We start from the raw sequence: 25,521 nt of genomic DNA, 5'->3' as shown, positions 1-25,521 counted from the left end.
AAAACCCTGACAGGGCAAAGAAGACTCGAGTCTCCATCCTCCCCTGACACCAGCAGGGCAGACAGGGCAATAACCTGAGCCCGAAACGGTGTGTTGAGGGATTTCGGCACATAACCGTGCCTAGGTTTGAGTATGACTCTTGAGTCATTGGGCCCAAACTCCAAGCACGACTGGCTCACCGAGAGCGCGTGCAAATCACCCACACGCTTCACAGAAGCGAGAGCCAACAAGAATACTGTCTTGAACGACAGATGCTGAAGGCTAACCGATTGGATAGGCTCAAAAGGGGGACCCTTCAAGACCTCCAAAACCGCCGCGAGGTCCCACATAGGGACTGACGGAGGTCTGGGAGGATTCAGCCTCCTTGCTCCTCTGAGGAACCGGATGACCAAATCGTTCCTTCCGATTGACTGACCGGACGCCGTTTCAGAAAACGCCGCGATGGCCGCCACATAAACTTTGAGCGTGGATGGGGCTCTGCCCTTATCCAACAGCTCCTGTAGGAAGGAGAGGACCTCCGTCACCTCACAACTAAGGGGTGAATAACCTCGAGCTGTGCACCAGCTGGAGAACACCGACCACTTCGAGGCATACAGACGTCGTGTCGACGGAGCTCTAGCCTGAGTGGTGGTATTTAGCACTCCCACTGCGAGATCAGCGGGTAACCGTTGAGTGCCCACACATGGAGGGACCACAACTCCGGTTGAGGGTGCCAAATCGAGCCCCTGGCCTGCGAGAGGAGGTCCCTCCTCAACGGTACCGGCCACGGGGCGACATCTGCTAACTGCATCAAATCTGGGAACCATGGTTGGTTCTTCCAAAGAGGTGCTACAAGCAGTATTGAACATCTCCTTTCTCTCACCCGTTCTATCACCTGAAGAAGGAGGGAGACGGGAGGGAACGCATAAAGCGGGCAGCACGGCCATCTCCATGACAGCGCGCTTTCATTCTTGGAAAAGAACGCGAGGCAGTGAGCGTTTTCGTGGGACGCAAAGAGCTCTGCGTTCTGCGCGGCACCCGAGCCTTCAGCCAGAACTGCAGGGGGCGCATGCGGAGCAGGCCCAGCCGCAGAACCGGAGATGCTGAGGCCATGAGACCCAGCATCTTTTGTCAGTGTTTGAGCGACACGGTCGTGCCGCAGCGGAAAGAACTCGCTGCGCGTTGAATGCCCATCGCGCGCTGTGGTGACAGCCGCGCCGTCATGGAACACGAGTTCAGAACTATACCCAGAAACAGGATCGTCTGACTGGGGTTCAGCAAACTCTTCGCCCAATTGACACTGAGGCCGAGCTTCTCGAGGTGATCGAGTAAAACGGCCCTGTGGTCCATGAGCTCCGCTCGTGATCGGGCCAGAACCAGCCAGTCGTCCAAATAATTCAGCACTCGTATGCCTCTGAGTCTGAGAGGAGCGAGCGCTGCATCCATGCACCTCGTAAACGTACGAGGAGCTACGGACAAGCCGAATGGCAGGACTGTAAACTGGTATGCCTGGCCCTCGAAGGCGAATCTCAAATATCGCCTGTGGTTTAACGCTATCTGTATTTGAAAATACGCGTCCTTCAGATCTATTGACATGAACCAGTCCCCTCTGCGAACCTGCGCGAGGAGCTTCCTGGTCGTGAGCATTTTGAAACTGCGTTTCATCAATGCCTTGTTCAGCTGTCTTAGATCCAGTATGGGCCTGAGACCCCCGTCTCTCTTGGGCACCAGAAAGTATCTGCTGTAAAGCCCCCCCTCGCTTTGAGCTTGAGACACAGGCTCTACAGCCCCTTTGCTCAACAGTTTTGATATTTCGGCCCGAAGTATGTGTGCTACTTCTGTTTTGACCGTAGTTTCGACGCGCGCTGAAAAGCGCGGTGGGCGTCGAGAAAACTGTAGCGAGTAGCCTCTCTTTATAATGCCTAGCACCCAATCCGAAACCCCTGGAAACCCCTGACCATGCATCTGCATGAATGGCTAAGGGCTGGATGCGAAACGCGCTCTGTTGACTGGGCAACGGCGGCGCTCAAGTGTGCTGCGCATCTGAGGCGGGGAGCGCGCTGATCACAGCAGGCAGATCGCTCTTCCTCGACCCCGTTCCGGCGCTTAACCGTCTGGGGGGAGGCTGAGCGGGTCCCGTGGAACTCGATATATCTGCGAGTAACCGTGGGCTGCATGTGTGCACTTTTACCACTTTCAACTCGCTGTCTGCCTGTGCAGAATGTACGTGCACGGGCCTCGTTTTTACAGAAGCCCCGCGCCGTATGTGACATAGTGTATGTGGGCACTGGGAAGTGGGCACGTTTACTATGTGGCGCGCTCGACCGATCTGTGTCGATCTTATGTGCGCTAGCCCTGTGTGCAGGGCTGTGCTTACATGTGGAGATGGGCACTGGGTAGTGGGCATCATCACTGCATTTATAGCACCATCGGCCGTGGCCGGACGAGCGTGCACGGATTTCGTTTTTACAGAAACCACATGACGCGTGCGACATAGTAATTGTGGGCACTGAGGGGTGGGCACGTTTACTATGCAGTGTGCGCGACCGACTTGAGTCGACATTATGGGCGCAGGCCCTGTGTGCAGGGCTGTGCTTACATGAGGAGATGGGCACTGAGGAGTGGGCATCGTCACAACATTTATAGCACCATCGGCCGTGGCCGGAACACCAGAAAAAACACTCTTTTTGTGAAACATCTGGGTAGCCGTGATAACGGCTTTTGTGTGCAGGCAAGCGGGCACTCTTGCAGGCTTGCGCAATGCAGAAGACACTGAGGCAGTCACAACTTTTGGAACTGCAACAGCGGCGCGCTTGGGTGAGAGCTCTGCCGCAGCGGAACTCGAACACCGGCGCTTTCCCAGCAGTGCTAGGATGCTTTCGGGGCTTCTGGCTTCACCGCAATCCTCTGCCGCGGCTCCCGCGGCGTGGGGCGACGGCTTGAAGAGCGAGAACGGGGTCCCGAGCTGCGTTGCTGACGCTGTCGCGATGACGCAGCAGGAGGCGGAGGGCGTGACTGAGAGCTCTGTGGGGCCGGTCTAGAGTGGCTAGCTGCAGAACTGGAGCGATTCGGCAAGAAGTGCTTGAACGCCTGCGAAGCTTTCTGGTCCTCGGCGAATCTCTCCACAAACTCGTTGACGGAAGATCCGAACAGGCCGGCAGGAGTTAGCGGCGCGTCAAGGAACGCAGCGCGCTCAGACTCCTTGATGTCAGAAAGCGTCAGCCACAAATGCCTCTCAGCCACCGTAGCGGAAGCCATAACCCGTCCCATGGCCGGTGCAGCGGACTTAGTAGCGCGGAGGGAGAGATCCGAAGCACTCCTCAGATCCGCGAGACAGATCGCTTCAGGTCCCATCTCATCCAGTTTGCGGAGAAGATCGCCCTGGAAAATCTGTAGCGTAGCCATGGTGTGTAACGCAGATGCAGCCTGCCCAGCAGCAGAGAATATCCGTGCGAGCAGCGATGACGTCATGCGGAAGGCTTTGGATGGCAACGCCGCCTTAGTCCGCCGTCCAGCAGAGGGCGGGCAAAGGTGCGCTGCTATAGCCTGTTCCACCGGTGGAAGTGACAGGTAGCCTCTGTTCTTAGTACCGTCCAGTGTGGAGAATGCTGGCGAAACAGATGAGCAGATTCTCGCCGAGAATGGAGCGTCCCAAGGCTCTGCACGAGCCGCACGAGGGCATCTTTAAAAAGACGCAGCTCTTTTGTGAATGTGCATCGCAGGGCGAACACACACACAGGATATAACAGAATAAGGATGTAAAGGATATGGGCGCCGGATAGCGCAGCAGGAACGGCAGTGGAAGGCGGCGATGCCAGCGGCTTCAGGATGGCTCGTCCTGCTGATATGCTCTTCCAGACGGCGCTTGCTTCCTCGTGATCCAGCGATGCGTGAGCTTCGCTGAAGAGATGAAAAATCAGGTGAGTCAGCCTTTTCGAGCTCCTTTTATAGGTTGGGCCACACTCGTTTCGGCGGGAAGTGGCAAGAAGGGCGCGAAGCGCCCTTATTGGTCTGATGTTGCAGGTTACCATGTGGGCTTCCCTGACAAGCCAGCCTCCTCGGGAAACACCCCCTCACAAACGTCCAGATGAGTTTACTGGACCCTCTCAGGCTCCTGACATCTCATTCGGGGCTCGTGAGGAAGACCTAATGTCAATCGCTGCATCACAAGGCGGGCATGGGTCCTCGGGAGATGAGGATTCGGTTGCGTTGCCTCCCCGGGAGTGCCAGTATTGCTGAGCTGTCGGCCATGCTTTCCTGGGCAACTGAGAGCATCTGGCTTGAGTGGAATCCTCTCGAGGCTGGACGATTTGTTCCTGGGGGACGCCAGTACTCCCCGCTGATTCCTTTCTTCCCAGTTCCCGAAACTGTTCTGGTGCTTCCTCCCGTCTTCACTGCCCTCTATGGCTGAGTGGCCAAGGGGTATGCTGGGATTCCCCCAGTGGAGTGTTCTGTTGCGATGCAATTGTGTCCTCCGAGCACCTCCACATGGCATGGTGGTCCCAAGCTCCCCTCCAAGGCCTGTAAGTTCTCATCCATGCTTGTGGCCAAGGCTTACAGAGATGTAGGTCAGGCTGCTTCTGCCCTACAAGCCATGGCCATCGTTCAGGTCTACCAGGGGTTTTGCAGGAGGCGCGCACAGCTACCAACTAGGGATGGGTACCGAAACCCGGTATTAAAATGACCCCGGGGCTAAATTATGAAAGACCGTAGTATCAGTAAGATCTGACGGTATCGGTTCTGCTTTAGGTACTGGAGGGGAAAACATTAATGTACTATGTATTTTTCCTTAATAATGTTATCGTGCACATTTTATCTTACCAAACATTTCTAATTTGCGATATTATTAAGACGTTTGTCTGTGAGATCTACGAGATCTCTCATGTGCACCGCGGAGGCTGTTTGTCAGTCACACACACACAACAAGAATGAGTGCAGCGCACACACACGCATAAGGGGCCATTCACATATCGCGTCTTTTGCGCGTTCAAGTTTGTTATTTCAAATGTAGGCGCGCGGTATGCGCGCACATAATGGAAGCGACGCGGTCGCGACGCGCATGCGGTGCGACGAGCTTGTTTTTTCCAGGCGTGTCCACACCGCATCAAGTTAAAAACATCTCAACTTTTCAGAATGCCGCAAGCCCACCGCAGGTCATGTAGCTTCCTCACCTTTTCCGTAACAACGTTGAAGGCTCAGCCAAGATGAAGGAACAGCTTCAGTAGCAGTGCTACTGCAAGCAGTTTTTAGTGCTGCAAATCCATTTATCCATTGCTGAAATTTCCGCGTCTTCATGGAAAGAGCAGGTCATGGTTGCTTAGCAATGGGAGACCCCTCAGGAGCGCAAGTGCCCGAAGGCTTTGGGGGAAAAACAATCAGAAAGCGGCGTGCCTAGCGTTTTCCAACCCAGTTTTTAGACGCGATATGTGAACGGCCCCTTACAGTACAAAAACTCCTGCTTAATACAAAGAGTGACGATGGCGGAGACAGCAAAACATTCAAAAAGTGTGGTTATACTTCACTAGAGTTGATGCATACAACGCTGATTGTCATAAGTGCAACTAAATTTTTGCATATAAGGGCGCCGCGGAAACACAAGCAATCTGTCAAAGCATCTTTCAAAAGTGCATTATGTGCAGACAGAGAAATGCAAAGTTTTCGACTACCTAACACAACACACAGTAAAACAACACAAAGTACCGATAAGAATACCGTTAAAGTACCGTACCGTTAAGCAGTATCAGTAAAATAGTAATACCGTTAAAAACTTAACGGTATCCATCCCTACTACCAACCTCGCTCTCCCAGTGAAGAAATTTATTACGCACTCCTCGGGTCAGGTGATGTCCACTTTGGTGGTCCAGGAGCGCCACCTATGGCTAAACCTGGCAGACATGAGGGAGTCTGATCGGACTCAGCTTCTTACCGGTCTCCCAGGCTGGCCTCTTCTGCGACTCGCTGAAAAATTCTGCCTCCCAGATGCAGTCTGAGGTAGAGGTCTTCACAGTGCACCCGAGACCCGTCGACCCCGGACCCGACCCGGGACCCGTACGGGTTCGGGTCTATATTTTAAATCATCAGCCGGGTCCGGGTCGGGTCCGAATCTATTACCTCGGGTCCCGGGTCTGTTTAAAATTGTGTGTAATACCCATGCGATCGGAGTCATTGGACTCGGAGTCGGAGAACACCCGGCCATGATCAAAGACTGCTTGTGTTTTTTGTAACTTGCAACTTGTAAAATTAGGAAAAGAAAAGAGGGAGCCAAAAAAAGTGATCTCTCTCTCTGCTTTTAGAAGCAGAGCGCGCAGATTCAGAGTTAATACAAGTGCACGCACGGTATTAATGCTTGCAGACTTGACACACTCATATTTAATATATTTCAAATCAGCAACACAATCTGAGGTGGACTGTCACATGAATGTTTTCTATGACGCTCAAACTGCGTTAAAGCATTTTAGGTTGATACAGCTAGCACGCATGTGCAGTCTCGAGCGCATTTCATGTTTCTATGGCAACCAGTGAGGGACACTTCGACCGCCAAACCGCGTTTTACATTTTCTCCCATTTTTATAATATTATAAATGAACCGTTTAATCTTAAAGTTTTAGTCATTCAGATTCAGACTCGATGCAGAGCAGAGAGCACAGAGATCAGATGATAGCAAATAAATAACGTCAGCGGCCATGGCATTGCACGAGCGATCGTTATTATAGTTCAAAAGGGCAAACAGTGGAAGTTATTATGCGAATTAACTCGAGTCAGAATGTACATGTGCACAGTAGCATTTGTCATCCGTCACCGTGACATCAAGTGGACTTTTGAAACTGAAATAATGAGTGGATTCAGCTTGGACTTGGAATAACGAGAGGAATAACATGAATAAATTTCTTGTCGGAGGATTGTAATGCATCACAGGCAGTCAGGTACAAGGAGGAGAGACTATGGCTCTTTAAATTAGGTAAGACAAAAAGCTGTATTTTTCGCAACAGGTTTATTGATTTGTAATAGCAATTTATGGTGGAATATGTGAACGTCGGGTCCAGTCGGGTCTGTGTCTTCCCGGCGGGTTCGGGTCCAGATTTCAAATAATATACGGGTCTGGGTCGGGTCCGGGTAGGCATTTCTCGGATCTACACGGGTCCGGGTCCAGCTTTTGAAATATTAGACGGGTCCGGGTCGGTTCGGTGTAGTACATTACGGGTCTCTTTCGGGTTCGGGCACGAATTTTTGGACCCGTGAAGACCTCTAGTCTGAGGCCATCAAGCACATTCTGCCCCATCGGCCCCATAAGGGCAGCGCAGCCCATCTCTGCCCCTAAACCAGCCAAGCGTCAGGCCAAGCGGCGTTCCTGAGATGGGTGACCCAGAGTTGGGGATGTCAGCTCATCAGGAGATGGTAGCAGGAACAATCCTTTTGTTTTCTTTTTTTCACCACTAGCCCCTCGGCCAGTGGTACCCAAACCTTCATTAAAAGAGCTGTTTCCTCTACTTCCGGCTCCCAAGAGGCCGTGGGCTACATTTGGCAACGTGCTTCCTACCCGCTTTCATTCCCCTCTCCCCTTGCCACTTTCCACGCAGAGCGGAACGAGGTGTCCATCTCCTCAAATACCTCGATGACTGGCTGATTCTAGGTCATTCTGGAGCGCGGTTGTGCGAGGACAGGGATCTGGTGCTCAGACACCTTGCCCGTTTTGGTCTTCAGGTCAACTGGGAAAAGAGCAAATTCTCCCTTATGCAGAGGATCTCTTTTCTCGCTATGGAAATAGTCTCGGTCACCATGTTCGTGCAGCTTACGAACGAGCGCGCACAGTCACTGCTGAATTGCCTGAATTGAGTCAATTCAAGGGCAAGTTAGTGGTTCCACTGAAACTGAGGCTCCTGGAGCATATGGCATCTGCAGCGGCAGTCATACCGCTCGGGTTACTCCATATGAGACCGCTTCAGCACTGGCTTCACGACCGAGTCCCAAGATGGGCATGGCAACAGGGCACGCTCTGAATGAGAGTCACTCCGGCCTGCCTCCGAACCTTCGCCCTGTGGTTGGACCTCTCATTTCTATGGGCTGGCGTTCCCCCAGAACCAGTGTCCAGACATATTGTGGTGTCAACAGATGCCTCTGCCATGAGCTGGGGTGCCATGTGCAACGGGCATGCTGTGTCAGGTTCCTGGACAGGAGCCCGAATTCAGTGGCATGTCAGTTGCCTCGAGTTGCTAGCAGTACGTTTTTCTCTGTACCGTTTCAGGGCCCTGCTGAAGGACAAGCACGTTCTGGTCCGTAGGGACAACACTGCGACGGCGATGGTAAGTCTCTTGGGAAGCATGATCTGGTCATCAGGTTTCTGACAGGGGCAAGGAGGCTCAATCCACCTCACCCTCATCAAGTTCCCTTTTGGAACCTTGCAGTGGTTCTGTCGGCAGTGCAGAGGGCTCCCTTCGAACCCTAGCTCTCAGTAGAGCTAAAGTTTTTATCAATGAAAACTGCACATGCCCAAAGTTCCCACCACTCTGCTTAGAGATCAGGTGGTGAACTTGCAAGTGCTGCCCCTGGAGGATGCAGACCCAGCCCTGGTGCTACTCTGTCCAGTACATGCACTCCGCACTTATGTAGACAGAAGTCAGTGCCTTAGGACCTCAGACCAGCTCTTTGTTTGTTACAGAGGCCAGCAGAAGGGAAAGGCTGTCTCCAAGCAGAGGTTATCTCACTGGATAGTGGATGCTATTGTCCAGGCTTATCAGGCTCAAGACCTGCCATGCCCCCTAGGGGTGAGAACTCACTCAACTAGGAGTGTAGTCTTCTCGCTAACAGAAATCTGTGAGCTGTGGGGTGGGCGACACCTAACACATTTGCGAGATTTTATAATCTCCGTATAGAGCTCGTCTTCTCCCGGGAACTTGCCCCTTCGCGACAGTATGGACCTGCTCGGTGTCAATCCGCTTGCTGCACCATTCCACTCCACGGACTGGATGCGTGCGCCCCTCAGATGAGTTCCTAAGTTCAGAACCCTGGGTACCTCCAGCACTTTTGATGTCCAGCACTTGTGTGCATGCCCTATCGATCAGCCCTGTGTGGAACTAAGTTCCTCCATGTGTCGTGATTCCCCTTTTCTGGGCAATCCCACATGTGTATTTCACAGAAAGTCTCTTGGTAGCGTGTGTCTTTCACTTGGCAAGCACCTTGCCAGCTCTGTCATTGAAAAATCCACCCTGCGGGCTGTGTACCTCAGCTGGAATATGCTACACAGTCCATTCTGTGTCAGGTATAGGCCCTCACTCGTGCAGGCCTCACGACAGGGTGCTATCACTCACACGGGTCACTGGAAGACAGAAATGTGGTGTTTTGTAAGGGACCCCATTCTTCAGTCTCTTTCTTCAGTTTAACGTCTCTCGAAGACGTTACGTCCCTATGTCACATCGCTGCTGCACTGAATGGCCGGGTCACTGAGCTCAGCTTCTCAGGGAAGACTTGAATGTGAGTTGCCTGCGCTGCTCCTTATACACCCACACAGTGGGGTGGAGCTTGCGATGCAAATCCTGCAGACCAAGGTACACTGTTTACCTTTGGCTCGTTTTGTTACCCCTCGAAGGTGATTGGGCTCTCGGGCGAGACCCCATTCGTCAGTCTCTTTCTGAGGTAATGTCTCCTTTCCCTCCTTCAGGGAACGAGGGTTGCGTATATAATCTAGACATTTCACAACCAAACACACATGAGATGCGACAAGGAAACAATGCGATATCACTCGTGCAAGAATGGAGTTCTCACGTGAGACTGGGATTATTATTAAAAATGGTAGCCTGCAAGAAGCTTGCAATACAAATTGCCTGTGTGCTGATTTGCAGCGAAAAAAAGAAAAAAAAGTAGCCATGCTTGCCTAGGGATGAGCCCTTCCGAATGAAACCGTGTGCGTCCGTGTCTGCAGTGGGCTAAGGCATAAGCTCTATGCAGAGACTGCATCTCGGCACTCGTTCCAGTCTAAGACAATGCAAGTATTGTACATTTAGCTAAACGAAACAGAGGTTTAGTATAAGCTATAGACCCCGTTATAAACGGTGCTGATGGTTTTATTCAGGTGGGTAATGGACTCTTTTCATAGCTTCATTCTCTCGTTTTTCTGATGGTTTCATCCATCAAATCTCATTTCCCTTTCCCCTGTATGAGTGATTGTTTGTTTGTTAGACTAGTTTGTGTTAGTGTTTAGTTAATAAAACTATTGTTTACAAATTACATGAGTTTCTGATTCTGCCTTGCAAATAAATGTCCCTTTACAATTTTGATCCTTGCTTCATGCTCTTAATGCATTATTAGGCTACTGTAAGAAGGTTGTTTTATGTGGCCACGAATATATCCTTTCTTAGAATTGAAATGTTCGCAGCAGAGAATTGTTTAGGGAAAGAGAACAAAGACAGACTCTTACTAACTGTGTAATAGTGAATATTACAGCAACAGTAATAAGTGTAAAACAAACCAACAGAACTGATTCAACAAAGCACAAACTGAATGACTGAACAAACACACTGATCTACAACACAGAGTGTATTTCTCTTCACAAACCGTACTAACTGCACACTTCCTCTATCAAATTCATCTCTCACTCTTACAGTATTTCCTCGACTAGAGCTGGGCTTGAAACTCAGAGAGCAGCGAGAAAAGAAAAAAACACACAAACTTGTTAATTTTTATAATAGTAATCAACACTCAGATCTTTATAAACATCATGACAGATTCAAGATGCACAAATGTACCTCATGTGTGACAAAATCTTTTGATGTCTGATAATCTTGTAACATGTTTTCACAAAATGTCAAAGCTGACATTTTGTCAAGAATCATTCAGTATCAAATTGAACAATATTTATTTGCTATAATGAAAAGTTATATTCTGGTGTGTTTAATGAACAAGTAAAATGGAAGAAGATTTTAATGGATCTTTATTGTTATGGTGGTAATAGCTGTATTTATACTTATACTCTTTTTATTTCTCTCTTGAACAGAGAGGGAACTCAAATTCAGGTCACTTCTTTTGTGTTGACTGAACACTGTGTGGCAGGAATCACCAATAAGACCTCAGCGATCCATTCCTGTCATCCTGGGGTGGCCCTCGGAAACAAGCCACTAGTAAACGTTCACAAAACTCCAGCTCCTCCTGCAGGAAAGAAAATTTGTCAAAATTTAAGTCAAAACATCATTCACAACCCATTATACTGGCAAAATGTGTCATGTGAACCAGAATATTCAATAAACCAATGGAGGAAAATGCTTAAATTAATTGGGAACTGACTGGTTCAGTATTATTTACATAAATTACAGTATTTCATAAAAATTTTGAATTTAAATTGTAAAATAAATACCCATTTTGATTTAATGTGGATTTTAACATATTAGATTAGAACATGAATGTGAGAGTGAAGAACAAAGTATGTACAGGAATGAGAAACAGTAGTTTACCAGGCTCTCCTATTGTCCCCTGAGGTCCTGCACTCGTTGGTTGAGCAGTTCCTCCAAGCCAAGAGATGAATCTCTGCAATCGCTCACACCGCAGAGAGAGTTCTCAACCAGACTACGATTATATGTTGAAAAAACTGTCAGAAACCAAGTCTCATCAGCATACTGCAGTTTTGTTTTCATGGTGCAAAGGAAGCCACTAATGTAATCATTTTCAAATAAATTCCTTGCACCCCAGGGCGAGCAGACAAAGCACAATACATGTCTCAAATTATTCACATTGACTCTTTTACCACACAAATCAAAAACCACCTCAGTAAGCATAAAAACATAGTGAATTAAGTTCTTTCTCTTTTTTTTATGCATTTCCATCACTTGTTTCGGACGTGATTCTTCAAAATGTGCATAAAAACTGGGTGATGGAAACAGTTATTCATACAAACTGGACTCTAGATGGTCTAACAGACCAGAATCAGCACTACCTTTGTGTTCTGGATGACTGGTCAGAAGGTTTAACAGCAGGGGCGGACTGGGACCAAAAAGTGGCCCTGGACTTTCTGGCCCACAGCAGCCCACCACATCAAAACGCAAACGCCCCTGTTTTGATGTAATTTATTTATTTGATATTTAAGTATACTGTTTGGGGATTTTAACCAATAGGGCAACTGATCCTCCATTGAAAAAAAAAAAAAAAGATAACCTGCGTGCTGCAGCTGTTCATTTAGCGACTCCTAGTGAGCGATACATGTTCATCACGAGACAAACATTCTCCTAGAACTCACACTTTGCATTCAGTTAACAGATGCATGAATATGCGGTAATATAAGTTCATGATCCGATTCGTGAACAGATTATTCTCTTGAGTAAATCTTTTAAAATAATCATTTATTTTGTTTAACGAAAACATTGTGGAAACCAGTGGTTCACAAACTGGATAGATCTGAGGTGCAGGGCTCGCAAAATCGCTAGCCCGACGTCCAGGCGGGGCTATTGTGTTTTGCAGTCGGGCTCAAAAATGTATCACTGCTCTTCCCGACGGGCTATCGTGAATAGCGATTTAAAATTCGCGTTGTTCACTCGCTTGGAGGGGTGAAATGTATCGTAGTTGATCGTTTTCACTTGTTTCTAAATCTTGCTGATTCAACTTTTTTAAACAATTTGCGCGCTTGTTGGCTGCGCGATCGACTCACTCATCCATTTGCGTAGAAAAGAGATGTAATATTATGATTTCCGTCAATTAAAAAAAAAAAAAAAAATATATATATATATATATATATATATATATATATATATATATATATATATATATATATATATATATATATATATATTTGTGTACCGGGTGGGCCGGCCCACATTGGCTTGCGGCCCACCGGGAAAAGTCCCGGTGCTCCAGATGGCCAGTCCGCCCCTGTTTAACAGAAGGAAGGCTGATTTAGTTCTCAGTTTCTCACTATCTGACTGCATCCCCCTCATCAGCACTGAAAAGCCATCATGTGACAGGAAGTCCCGCAGACCTGCTTCCTGTTACCGGGCTTTACCTGCAAGAGACATAAGTTAAAGATTATTAATTCCAGATACAGTAAAGAGGAGACTTGCTTCGGGAAGCTTTTCAATAAAAAAAAAAAAACAATGTTTGGTCACCAACTAAAAATAACTAGGTTTTCTTTCAGTAATAATTGTGTAGATTATTTATATCAGTCAGCAGCGCTCCCTGGTTGAGCAGGTAGAACTGCACCTCTGGCATGTTCTGAGCACAGCTGGCAGTAGGGTTGTGCCGATAGACGATAGTATCGTGTATTGACGATAGTCAGAGATATCGACATAAGCAGATTTCTCTGTCGATAATCAAGACGATATTAGGCTCATTTTCCTATTAATGTATTAGATTATAATAATAATAACTATTATTTTTATTAGGCTGCTTATTAAAATAAAACTGTCCAGCTATTTCATTTCAGCATCGCATTTCACACACACACACACACACACACACAGACACACACACACACACAGCGCATGTGAGCACAGGAGGATTAGAGCCTGTAGTCACTGAAACTGTCCGCCTTGACTCTGATAACTCGTTATGAAATGAAAGAGATAGAAAATGAGTTGGTGTCCCACACATTTAATAGCTGCTACATGACAACACGCTCTTCTCATACATGACAGATTAACTCTTTCTTGGCGTTACAAATAAAGTAAAGACAAAATATTAACAAGGCGGCAGAGCGAACTTATCATCCATAGTGGTTCTCACGTAGACCTTCTATTAGACTTATCACTTATAACACTCACTATGTGATGATGACGTAGAAGGACTACGTGAGAACCACTATGGATGATAAGTTTGCTCTGCAGCCTTGTTATTATTTTCATGCACACCGCACTATAATGTGATGCATGCAAAATACAGAGTTTTGGCCGTTACTAAGTCACCATCCACAAACAGACGTACATCGTCTGCAGATATAAGGCGTTTCATTGCACTTTAACAAGTAATCTGAACGGCCTATATATGTGCACTATTTTAAACGAGCCCTCACTGAGTTTAATGCCACAGTTATGTTAGAATGCATCTCATTCTTGTTTCTGTTGCGGTGCGTCGAGCTCGTCATGAGGCGCGCGGTCCGGAGCGCTGTATGACTGATGCATCAGTTCAATTCAACTTTACTCCAAATATATGAACTTACCTGTTTTAAATACTTTTTATTTAACTTGTTCGTTTATGCCCAATATTAGTGTTAAACTGTTTTACTTTAAATGAAATCTAATATTGATTTTCACCGTTGACTGATTATGCAGAACATTTAGACTGACAACTTCCATGTGCAGGTGCGGCAAATTTATCACAGGACGCGCGATATGACAGTTGTGTCCGACTATATATATGAACGTAGCTGTTTTAAATACAGTATTTTTATATTTAACATTAGTTTATCAGTATGTTTTAAAGTAGCCTATATTTTTTCAATAATTGGTGATTCCATAGGCTCTCTCACGCACCTGCATGGTTTAAAACACAAGAAAATGACGATTTGAAAAATGACCATATCGCCCAACACTAGCTGGCAGTGAGCTGAGCCAACCTCCATCGAATCCCAGCTCGGAGTGACAGAGACACCGGGACATACACAAATCCAGACCGCCCAGCTTCTTCAGATCTGCAAAACACACTGAGAAGTAATGCACGTGTTAGGATGCACATTACAAGAAGACAACAACAGGGTTTGAAGAGCAAACACACACACACACACACACACACACACCTCTTGCATTGTCCAAGTTCTCACAGAGCTCAGAAAGCATTTCTAGCACCTCCTCTCGCTCATCCTCCTCCTCCTCCTCTTCATCGCTCTCTCTCTCTCCTTGCATTCATCTCTACACAGCACTTCCAAACAGCGTTTCATCTGCTCGACCTCGATCTGTCCTGCAAGAGCTCCTCTCAGAAACATCCTCTAGAAAGTTGGATAAGAGAAAGCAATATAATATGCAACACTAACATCAATATAACAACATACACTTGTAAATCTGTGAGATTGCATGGTGGCTGGCGCTACTGTTTTTTCAACCTCTCCCGTCATGTGTTCTCGTGGAGCTGGATCTTCAGAAGCAGAACCGGCCTCCACAGCCATCTGAAGCACACCTTGCAAATTACGGGGGTGATGCCTGTCTCCACCTTCTGACATCTAAGGAGAAAAAGATTCATCACACATCAGTGTTTTTCTGTTGGTCCATAAATGTTTTTTAAATAGGTCCAATAAATACATTTGTTATTTAAACTTTGTAAAGACAAATGATAGACACAAAATCACATTTACAATTTGTAATACTAAATATTTGTTTTGCTGACTGTGTTAACTGCTGCTGTCACGTTGTGAGCTGAAATCTTTTGACATATTTCTTTAATTTATTTCTCTTAAAAATATAACATATCAAATGTTTTCGATTTCTTTGTTTGTTTAATTACAGATATATACATAAATACATCAGTTACATTATTTTACACGGATTATTTTTTTCAACTAAGTTATGTATTTCTGACTTACAGATATTTCATCGTAGATAATGTTTTAATGTATTCATTTATATTATTTAACTTACATACAATATCTCACATATAAGGGTCCATTGGGCAAATTTAAACTGAATCACATTCTACTCCAGGAACAAAGTAAAGTGAAAGTGAAAGTGAAGTGAAGTGACATTCAGCCAAGTATGGTGACCCATACTCAGAATTTGTGCTCTGCATTTAACCCATCCGAAACATCACAGCACACACCCGGAGCAGTGGGCAGCCATTTATGCTGCAGCGCCCGGGGAGCAGTTGGGGGTTCGATGCCTTGCTCAAGGGCACCTAAGTCGTGGTATTGAAGGTGGAGAGAGAACTGTACATGCACTCCCCCCACCCACAATTCCTGCCGGCCCGGGACTCGAACTCACAACCTTTCGATTGGGAGTCCGACTCTCTAACCATTAGGCCACGACTCCCACAAGGCCACGACTCCCAAAAAGATAAACCAGGTCACGTTAAACACGAGAAAAACTAAGCGCGCTTAACGTACATTTTGAAAACGCTGTGTTTATTAATAGTATAATTGGCCGGTTTCAAAACGTTTCCCAGCAGTAGTAATAATACCGTGCACGCGCCCCGCTGTAATAAACACACAATCTCGCTGCACACACAGCCAGAGCCGACTTTTATTTGTTTATGGTCCATATGTTTAGAATGTTTACGGTAAGGCGCAAAACGCGTCCAGTGTTGATGTCGTATGTGTGCGTCTCTGCGCGCATGCGTGATTGTCATTGTTCGCAAAATGGCTGCGCTCGTGGGCATCCGCGCGTGCCTCTCCGGTAAGTTACTAAATGTTTTTCGTTTTCTTTTCCGTGTGCCATTGACACTGTTTTCAAGCTACGAGTGTTCCACGAGGGGGATCTATCATTTATACGTTTATATGTGGAAGTCAGAGTGGATAGAGGAAGGATGCTCGGGCATTTCATAAGCAAGGTCAAGTTCCTCAGTCTTGTCTCATGAACCGCAGAGATACAGCAACCTAAATGACAGTAATGCATCAGGGTGTGCATGCATGTATAACCGAGAACCTGTCCTGTGTCGTGATTAGACTTCTGGGAAATGGATTAGGATTGTTTCAGTCTCGTGCTATTTTTGACAGCTAAGAGACCGGGACTTTGATTCATTGGTTTTGTTTCGGGTTGACTAATGTGATAATGAGCCCTGTTTTTAATTGTTTTCATTGTAAAAGCAATGTTCGGACTCGTATCTGAATCTTAAGACAGTATAAATCTCATGTTTATGAATTATTAGGTTTGTGTGTGACATTAAGCACATTTCCCCTCATGTTTTCCAGCTCTGCAGCTGACCTCCCCGAGTTTACTGCACAGCTCTTATAAACTGGTGAGTGTTTTCATCTGCAAATATCCATAACGTCACACATTACAAGATTTTATTGAAATGCATAAGATTAATACTATAATTTTGAATTATCATAGAGAGTAAAGTCAAATCAAAATATTGTAATCTGCATTACTATTAAATCCAAACTGACTTATACTTAAAGCTAACATTTATCAAACCTAACATTTTCCCCTTTTGTTTAAATTACTTATATGTATATTTAATTGTAATGTATGACAAATAATGCCACTAGAGTATAGTGTTATAATATTGAAATGTATGAATGTTTTTTTATTTTATTTTGTTCTCATTAGTGTGCGGTTCCTCTAAGTCGGAGGAGTTTCGCAGCGGAGGCAAAGAAGGTTTTCTCTCGTAGTAAACCCCATTTGAACATCGGGACCATCGGTCATGTCGATCACGGCAAAACCACGCTGACCGCCGCCATCACCAAAGGTAAGCTGACTGGAGCTTGCTCTTTGCTCTGATGAATCAGAAGTGGTGCGCTGAGTGTATCTTCTTCATCTGTTGGTGTCAGTCCTTGCCGAGGCCGGCGGTGCACATTATAAGACGTATGAGGATATCGATAATGCTCCTGAAGAGAAGGCTCGAGGGATCACCATCAACGCCTCGCATGTGGAGTACACCACCGCCAACAGACACTACGCTCATACCGACTGCCCCGGACATGCTGACTACGTCAAGGTATCGCACACAGATCACATCTATGACTACACTGCCTTTCTAAAGTTTGGGGTCAGTAAGAGGAGAATAAAGCCCAAGGAATCCGTGGTTTACAGTGAATCTATAACAGCTAAGAGACATTGTAAGGCACGACGTAAGCAGGGAGTTATTGCTTTTATAAAATGGTCATTCCATATACGTAGTAAAGTTTCACAGAGTAAAGCAAATAAAGTGTAATGATATTGATAAAACAGTATTCTTCCACCAAACAATGTAGTTCCTCAGTAGTAAACAAAGATGCAGGGCTTAAAGTATTCCGGCACCGTGCTGGATCTCCGGCGTGTGGCCGTGAGGAAAAATAATAATAATAATATTTGAGAGCCTGCGCATGCAGTTTAATATTTTCGAGCCAATTTATTTCACCTACCAATCATATGAGAGGAACGCAGCTTTAACTAACGTTACAAGCCTATCAGAAGCAGAGAAGGGCGTGTCCTTGCAACACAGTATGATTGACGCCCATACGTCAATGTCACGTTAGCGTTGTCGGAGAAAAAAAAATGGAGCGCAAGTTTATGCAGCCTGGGGATGATGTCCTAGACTCCTAGCAATAGATAAAGGACTCAAAAATAAATGGCGCTTTTTGGCAGTTGGTGCAAGAAACTGAGAGAGCCCGCTTGTTCCTGCCTGATTTGCTCGAGGAAGCTACTGTATGCCAGCAGCGGTAAGAAAGTGCTTGCTCGTTATGATTTGACTGCGGTCATAGAGCCGCTGCCCGTGCACTTAAACTTACCACGACGTTGCCGGGAGTAGAAGGGATTTTTCCGTCCCGCTCCCGCCCGCAAACAATCAAGTTTCGTCCCGCTCCCGCCCGCAAAATCAGTATAGTTTTTCTTTTTTTCTTTTTTAATACATTGCATATTCTGCCTGCTACTCTTTTATTTTTTTCACTTGCTCCCCTGTTGAATATAAATTTAAAAAAGAAGCAGAAAATAAATGTTTCATTTTTTTTGCGTTTAATTAAAAGTATGAACATGAACAAGGAACTTAGAACATAGAAATACAGTAAAAAAGTAAGAAATGTAAATAAAAAATATATACCTATAATAATTAGGCTATATAGCCTAATAAATTATATAATAATAATAAACCTGGATTTATTTCATGTTCAAAGGAAAAGTAGTTTATGGGGCCTGAGCAATTCATTCAAACATTTAACGAAAAATATCCTTATTCCTCAATAACAAAATAGACCAATTTTAAATATTTAGCTAAATAAATAAATAAAGATAAACTGAATTGACTAAAAAAAACTGTACGACTACTTAATGTGCCAATGCAGGAATATCATGTCGTGTTGAGAGCTTCAGTTTAATCCGTCTCTGCTCCAGTATGTGACCACAAATACTGACAGCCCTCTCCGATGGTGCGCTAGCTGGAATGCAAAGTACATGGCGTGTTTGCTTAATCTCGGAAATTCGTCTTTTCCACCACTGAGGACATCATCCGGTCTGTGTGCTTCTAATCCATCCAACTTGGCATTTAAATATATCGCTATTTCGGAATCGAATTACACGTCGCTGTCTACGGTATCATGCGCATCCTCCCATTCCGCAAAGTCTATTTTATTTTATTATAAATAGCCTAAAGGTCTATTTGTTTCTAGTTATTGTGTTTTGTTACATATTTCCACTTTTTGCAGGAGTCCCACAAATAATTGTATTTTCCCGCAACCCGTACACAGTAATATCTTGCCGCCCGCGTCCGCATTCACCCCTCAAATATTGTCCCGCGCCGCACTCGGTGGCAGGTCTCTAGCCGGGAGCAACTATTAGCTGACACACCGTTGTCTATGACTGACCGTGTCTGTGATTAAAAAATACGTTTGTGCACATTTATAGCAGAAAATGATTTGATCATTCATTCAGAATTTCGCAGCCACTGGTCACCCTGTGTAGAAAACTGGCAGAAAACAAAAAAGCGTTTACTAGCCTGTTGGTTTCAAATCAACATGCGAGTTACATCCCAGAAAAAAAAGAAGTGATAATAGCCTTGATTTGATAATATACTTTATTTGACATAGTACTTTTAAATAAATGGTGCCAAACATAATCATTGAAGAGATTCATGTCTATCTCACTCTGTTTACCCTTTTTTTTTAGCACTTTAAGCTCTTGTTACTGTATTTTTGTTATTATCGTCAATATTTGAATTAAGTCTGTCTGTGGAGTTTCTCTCCAACACCAACCCCCAAACCCCCCCCCCCCCCCCCAAAAAAAAGTTCAGGCTCAGGATTTTTTTCTACTTTAACCCCTGAAGATGTATGTTTGTAGAGGAATTTACAACAGCTTTGACCAATCAGGATCAAGGACCGGAACTATATGTTTTATAAATTATTACTTTTATTAATCATGCATGCATTATATTGATCAAAAGTGACAGTCAAGACACTTATAACGTTACAAATGATTTCTGTTTCAAATAAGTGCTGTTGACTTGGGCAAAGAATCAAAAAAAAAAACGTATCATGGTTTCCACAAAAAAATGTAATATAATAATAATAATAGAAGAAGAAATCATATTAGAATGATTTCTGAAGGATCATGTGACACTGGAGGAATGATGCTGAAAATACAGCTTTGAATTACAGAAATAAATTATATTTTAAAATAGAAAACTACAAAATAAAAAAATTAGTTACACTTAAATACCTATTCAAATAGAAAGCAGTTCTTTTAAACTGCAATTGTATTTCCCAATATTACCGTTTTCAAATAAATGCAGCCTTGGCAAGCATAAGATACTTCTTTTAACAAATTTTACTGACCCAACATTATTGTGTGTGTGTGTGTGTGTATATGCACGATCATGACATCTGTATTATGAATGCCTGTCTCCGTCTGAAGAACATGATCACAGGCACCTCTCAGATGGACGGCTGTATTCTCGTGGTGGCGGCGACCGACGGTCAGATGCCACAGACGCGTGAGCACCTCCTACTGGCGCGGCAGATCGGCGTCGAGCACGTGGTGGTGTTCGTCAACAAAGCCGATGCCGTGGAGGACAAGGAGATGCTGGACCTGGTGGAGCTGGAGATCAGAGAGCTGCTCACAGAGTACGGCTACGACGGAGAAAACACACCAGTTATTATTGGATCGGCACTCTGTGCTCTGGAGGTAAGGATGGAGATGGAGTGATTTAAGTATGAAGTAATATTGTTACAACTAATCACTGAACACCAATAATAATTGCTAAGAGCTGAGCAGCAAATCAGCATCACAAAATGATTTCTGAAGGATCATGTGACACTGAAGACTGGAGTAATGATGCTGGAAATACAGCTGCGTTTCACAGGAATACATTATATTTAAAGCTGCAGTCCGTAACCTTTTAGGGTAAAAAATTATCTTAAATCAATATTTGAGCGAGTAATTTGATCGCCTTACCTTAACCAGATTCACAACGGTTAATATACAATAATGTTTTCTAATTTAAGTGGTTCGGTTAGGTTTTTGCGAGAAATTCAAGCATGGCACTATGGACTATTCCCACAGCAGCTGGAATAATTAAATGTCTAAAAATCATTTTGATGGCAGATTGTAATCAAGAAAGATTATATGAAACAAGTTAATTAAATTTATATTCCAGCTTCTGATTAAAGCCAGCCTGGGTTCACACAAGATGTGTATTTTAAAGACCACCAGTTCGATGGGAGCATGGTTTAAAATATATATATTTTTTTTAATATGAAATTCTAATGATGTGACATTTAGAGATTAGACTGTACAGAGATTGAAATCTACATGCTAATACACTCTATAGTCATAGTCTCGCAGTGCTGATGTTGTTAACATTAATAATTTGAGAACAAAGTATAACAATAATAATAATTTGCAGGGTTTGATGTGATATGTGCTAATCGATCGTTAGATTAAAACACCATTGATAGCGTGATTTATTGTAATGCTTTTTTTCTCAGTTGGTCAGAACAAAGCATGTTAAACTTGTTACTTGTTCAGATGACAATATTCTGTGAAAATTCTTAGTTGGTTCTTATATTCCAAGACATGGGCTAGAATCTGTGATTACTAACTACAGTGATTATCCACACCGTTGAGGTGACTGACAGCTACACATGCAGCTTTAAACAGATTCATCCTCTCTGGATCACAACCCACGCAGGGAATATAACTCGACAAGGAACTGCAGTTCCAGGTTCTCAAACATAGATGGCGACAAAGATGCAAAACTTACGGACTGCAGCTTTAACAAAACATTCAAACAGAAGACAGTTTTTTTTTATTGTAATATATGTGTATGCACAGGCAATGGTGGAGAGACTGGAATGATGTATTCTGAACGGTGTTAAATCACGCATTTCAGTGCTGCTGTCATGATTGTGTGTGTGTGTGTGTTCAGAACAGACAGCCGGAGCTGGGTGTAAACGCCATTATGAAGCTTTTGGAGGTGGTAGATAATTATATTCCTTTGCCAAAGAGAGATCTGGATAAACCATTCCTGCTGCCTGTTGAGGGAGTCTATTCTATTCCAGGTGTGCTTTCCTCTTGAGGTAGTGCAGATGTAGCATTCGTGTGATTGGTTGTGATTTATTTGCTTCATCTCTGAAATGAATATTTTTGTGTGTGTGGGTTTGAATTTGTTGAATCCTGTGTGCAGGTCGAGGTACTGTGGTCACTGGCACACTTGAGCGAGGAACGATCAAGAAAGGAGATGAATGTGAATTTCTCGGACACAATCGTTGCTTTAAGTCCGTCATCACTGGTGAGAAAATAATTCCTGCTCAATGCATAAACATGCATTCCATCTTAATAGGCAGTACTTTAGTGTGCAAAATATAGTTAATGTATTTGGTATGGATCTTACATTGAACATCATTGCGAAAATAACACCCTTTAGTATTTGAATGTGTTATTAGAGAACATATTTTGTTCAATGCATTAACATATTTAAAGGTGAAAGCCTGAAATTGAATGTATTAACCACTATTATGGAAGCTAACTGGAAACACAAAGAAAGTGTTGTTGTTTTTTTCAGTATTAATCTGAACATGTCTTCGAATTTTGGTCTTATGATGTTCCTTTTATTAACTAAAATGATTAAAATTGAAATAAATTAACAGTATTATATTAAAGCTTTAAATTGACGCTTTGGCGTCTAACTGAAATAAAATAAGTTGAAGTTAAATTAATAAAGTAGTACAATTATTTGTTAATTTAAAAGCTATTTTAAAGAATTGTTAAATCTTATAACAGTATACAAATACTAAAGCAACAAATAAAATGATTATTATTATTACTACGTGTTTATTAAGTAACTTCAGTTGTTGTATTATGTGTTTAAACTATAATAATAAAATAAAACTTTTAGGTGAAAAGTGTGTATATATATATATATATATATATATATATATATATATATATATATTCATACGTTTAATAGGTTGCCTCAGATTTTCTATGATGTTTTAAAATATGATAATGACATAATAATAGAAGAACATTTTAAAAATGTTTTCTTGGCAAATACCTGAAATAAAATAAGGTTATTGTTCAAACTTAAACTGAAATTCAAATGATTTAAAGCTTAATAGAAATATAAAAAATCTAATAAATGACAAAAGCACAACAAAATTTCTAAAATGAAACTTTAAACTGAAAGTATATAATTGAAAGCCAATTCAAAACATTACATACTATAATAGTATAGAATTAATATTAAAACAACAAAAAATTATTATTAATAATTTAGTTTGTTGCTTTGGTTTCTGTTCCATGTGCGTTTTAAAATACACTGACATTTTCACTACATCAACAAATGATGAGGATTTCTCATAAATAGCTGAGAGACAAAGCGATTAATCACTTTTTAGGGTCCAATAGGGATATGATTCAGCTTCATACAGAAATTGAAGTGTCGCTCTGATCTTCTGTGTTTCTTGCTCGTTCCCTCAGGTATCGAGATGTTCCACCAGTCTCTAGATCGGGCGGAGGCGGGCGATAACATGGGCGCTCTGGTGCGCGGTCTGAAGAGGGAGGATGTCAGGAGAGGCATGGTGATGTGCAAACCGGGATCCATCCAGCCGCACCAGAAGGTCAAAGCTCAGGTGTGTGAATTCAAAAACGGCATAAACATCAGTTCAGCAGCTCTGTCCTACTTCACAAACCAATCAATCATTTAAACTCTTTGTCTTCAGGTCTACGTCCTGAGCAAAGAGGAGGGCGGCAGACACAAGCCGTTCTGCACAAACTTCATGCCGATCATGTTCTCTCACACCTGGGACATGGCTTGTATAGTACAGCTGCTTCCGGGCAAGGTACGTTTTAGCTGTGCAAATACTTAATATATATCAGCACCAGAAATGTTTACTTTAAATGTGTTGTTCTCTTGTTCTCTTAGGAGTTGGTGATGCCGGGAGAGGACGCGTCTCTGATCCTGGCCCTCAGACAGCCCATGGCTATTGACAAAGGCCAAAGGTTCACGCTCAGAGACGGCAACCAAACCATCGGCACGGGCCTGGTCACAGAAATCCTCTCCATGTCAGAGGACGACAAATACAACTGGGGCTGAGAAAGATGACGGGAAAAGAGGAAACTCTTTGAGACTCTGGTGTCCGAAGCCTTTTTGGACTGAAGTTCTAGAAATGTCACTCTAGAATTGAATTGCGGCCCTGTTTATATCGCAAAATTAAATCTATATGCTAAGGAGGATGTCTTTGTCTTGATTGCTGATGTCTCTGCAAACCCATGTGCCCAACCAAGAAGCAAGTGATATGTGGAATAATTTGTGTCCATTTCAGCACATTAAAATGTTCGCTACATGCTCTGCTTTCACTATCCTCTGTCTCGTCTGAGCTGTCAGTTATTCACAAAGTGAAAAACAGTACATTTGAGGAAAGTTTCCTAATTTAAACTGTACTTGGCTTGTCATTTCATGGCGCTCATCCTCAGACACACATTATGCTCTTTTGCTGTCTGTTTTCCGGTCATCAGTCTAAAAAAAATGTAATAAAATGAATTCAATAGGTCTGTAGACTCAGCCTTGTGTCTTGCATTTAACCAGTTTTCAACAAGAAAAAATGTAGAGTGATAATTTAAGTTGCAACTATTGTATATTTTTAAGGTGTGTGTTAACACAGAATAGCCCATTTTTGGAAAGTTCAAGTTATTGCTTTTGAGTGCGATGTTTAAATCAAAACATTTGAGTGTGATGGTGAATGATTGCATGCAAGAAAACAAAATTATGAAAAAGCTTGGTCTGTTCTGAATCTGTAGGAATTTGCTTTTCGACAGTAATTTCATTCATGAAGTCTATATTGTGACAAGTACTTGAATATTATTACAGCAATAAAACAATATTCAGGAAGTTCTTGAAAATTGCAACCCAGATAATGAATTTCACAAAGAAACATTATGAAATGCGATTAAACAGAAATGCATAAAAAAAAAACAATTAGTACTGTGATTTAATGTCATATATGAAAACAATTATTTAAATGTTAAGTAACATTAATTTCATATAAATATGTAACATGTTACTATTCAAATAATTGCATTAATTATGTAGAAGTAATACATTTAAATGAAAATTTTAAAGTAATATACGACCAGGACATTTTTGTGATATTTACCAGTTTATCTCTAAACACAATGTGAATTTCTCCACCCAGATCGCAAGCTTGAACAGAACGTCTTAAAAGCAACTTGTAGGTATTTTTGTCGTGTGCTCTTGCTGTGGCTTCGTTTCACATCGACCGCTATCAGTCTCGCCCTTCTTCATTCTACTACGATAATAAATCATGGACATGATTTCTGCTCGAGTACCACAAGTAGCGTTGGATTGCATCGGCTGTGAGGATGAAGACTACAACTCCCATGATTCCACACTCAGTCACAGCGTCATCAACTGTTTTTATACAGTCTATGGTCATCAAACTATTTTGAATATGCGCCCTCTAGCGGCGAAAAATTACATATTGTGACTAAAGGG

The 25,521-nt window shown here is 43.6% G+C and overlaps 2 protein-coding genes and 1 pseudogene across 7 annotated transcripts in view; 2 read left to right on the top strand and 1 right to left on the bottom strand.

Moving 5' to 3' along the window:
* The window catches only part of LOC132151902 (Fc receptor-like protein 5), a 628,771-nt gene that overhangs the window by 157,135 nt on the left and 446,115 nt on the right, over positions 1-25,521 (top strand). The window lies entirely within an intron of this gene.
* LOC132129770 (hsp70-binding protein 1-like) lies at positions 11,088-15,106 on the bottom strand (annotated as a pseudogene).
* LOC132151981 (elongation factor Tu, mitochondrial-like) lies at positions 16,184-24,564 on the top strand. The gene is made up of 10 exons (XM_059560574.1): positions 16,184-16,271; positions 16,787-16,833; positions 17,148-17,286; positions 17,369-17,535; positions 20,421-20,690; positions 21,934-22,066; positions 22,192-22,296; positions 23,487-23,638; positions 23,729-23,848; positions 23,932-24,564. Exons 1-10 carry the CDS (start codon positions 16,190-16,192, stop codon positions 24,100-24,102), a joined length of 1,386 nt encoding a protein of 461 aa, XP_059416557.1. The 5' UTR covers positions 16,184-16,189; the 3' UTR covers positions 24,103-24,564.

The sequence above is a fragment of the Carassius carassius genome, chromosome 1 (genome assembly GCF_963082965.1).
Source record: "Carassius carassius chromosome 1, fCarCar2.1, whole genome shotgun sequence".
Lineage (NCBI taxonomy): Eukaryota > Metazoa > Chordata > Actinopteri > Cypriniformes > Cyprinidae > Carassius > Carassius carassius.
Note: the sequence above shows the minus strand (reverse complement) of the source record. Positions and strands in the feature narration are given on the sequence as shown.

Coding starts and splice junctions, on each gene's coding strand:
- LOC132151981 (XM_059560574.1), top strand. CDS start 16,190: ATGTGTGCGTCTCTGCGCGCATGCGTGATTGTCATTGTTCGCAAAATG. Junction 16,834..17,147: donor TGCACAGCTCTTATAAACTG/GTGAGTGTTTTC, acceptor TGTTCTCATTAG/TGTGCGGTTCCTCTAAGTCG. Junction 17,287..17,368: donor GACCGCCGCCATCACCAAAG/GTAAGCTGACTG, acceptor TGTTGGTGTCAG/TCCTTGCCGAGGCCGGCGGT.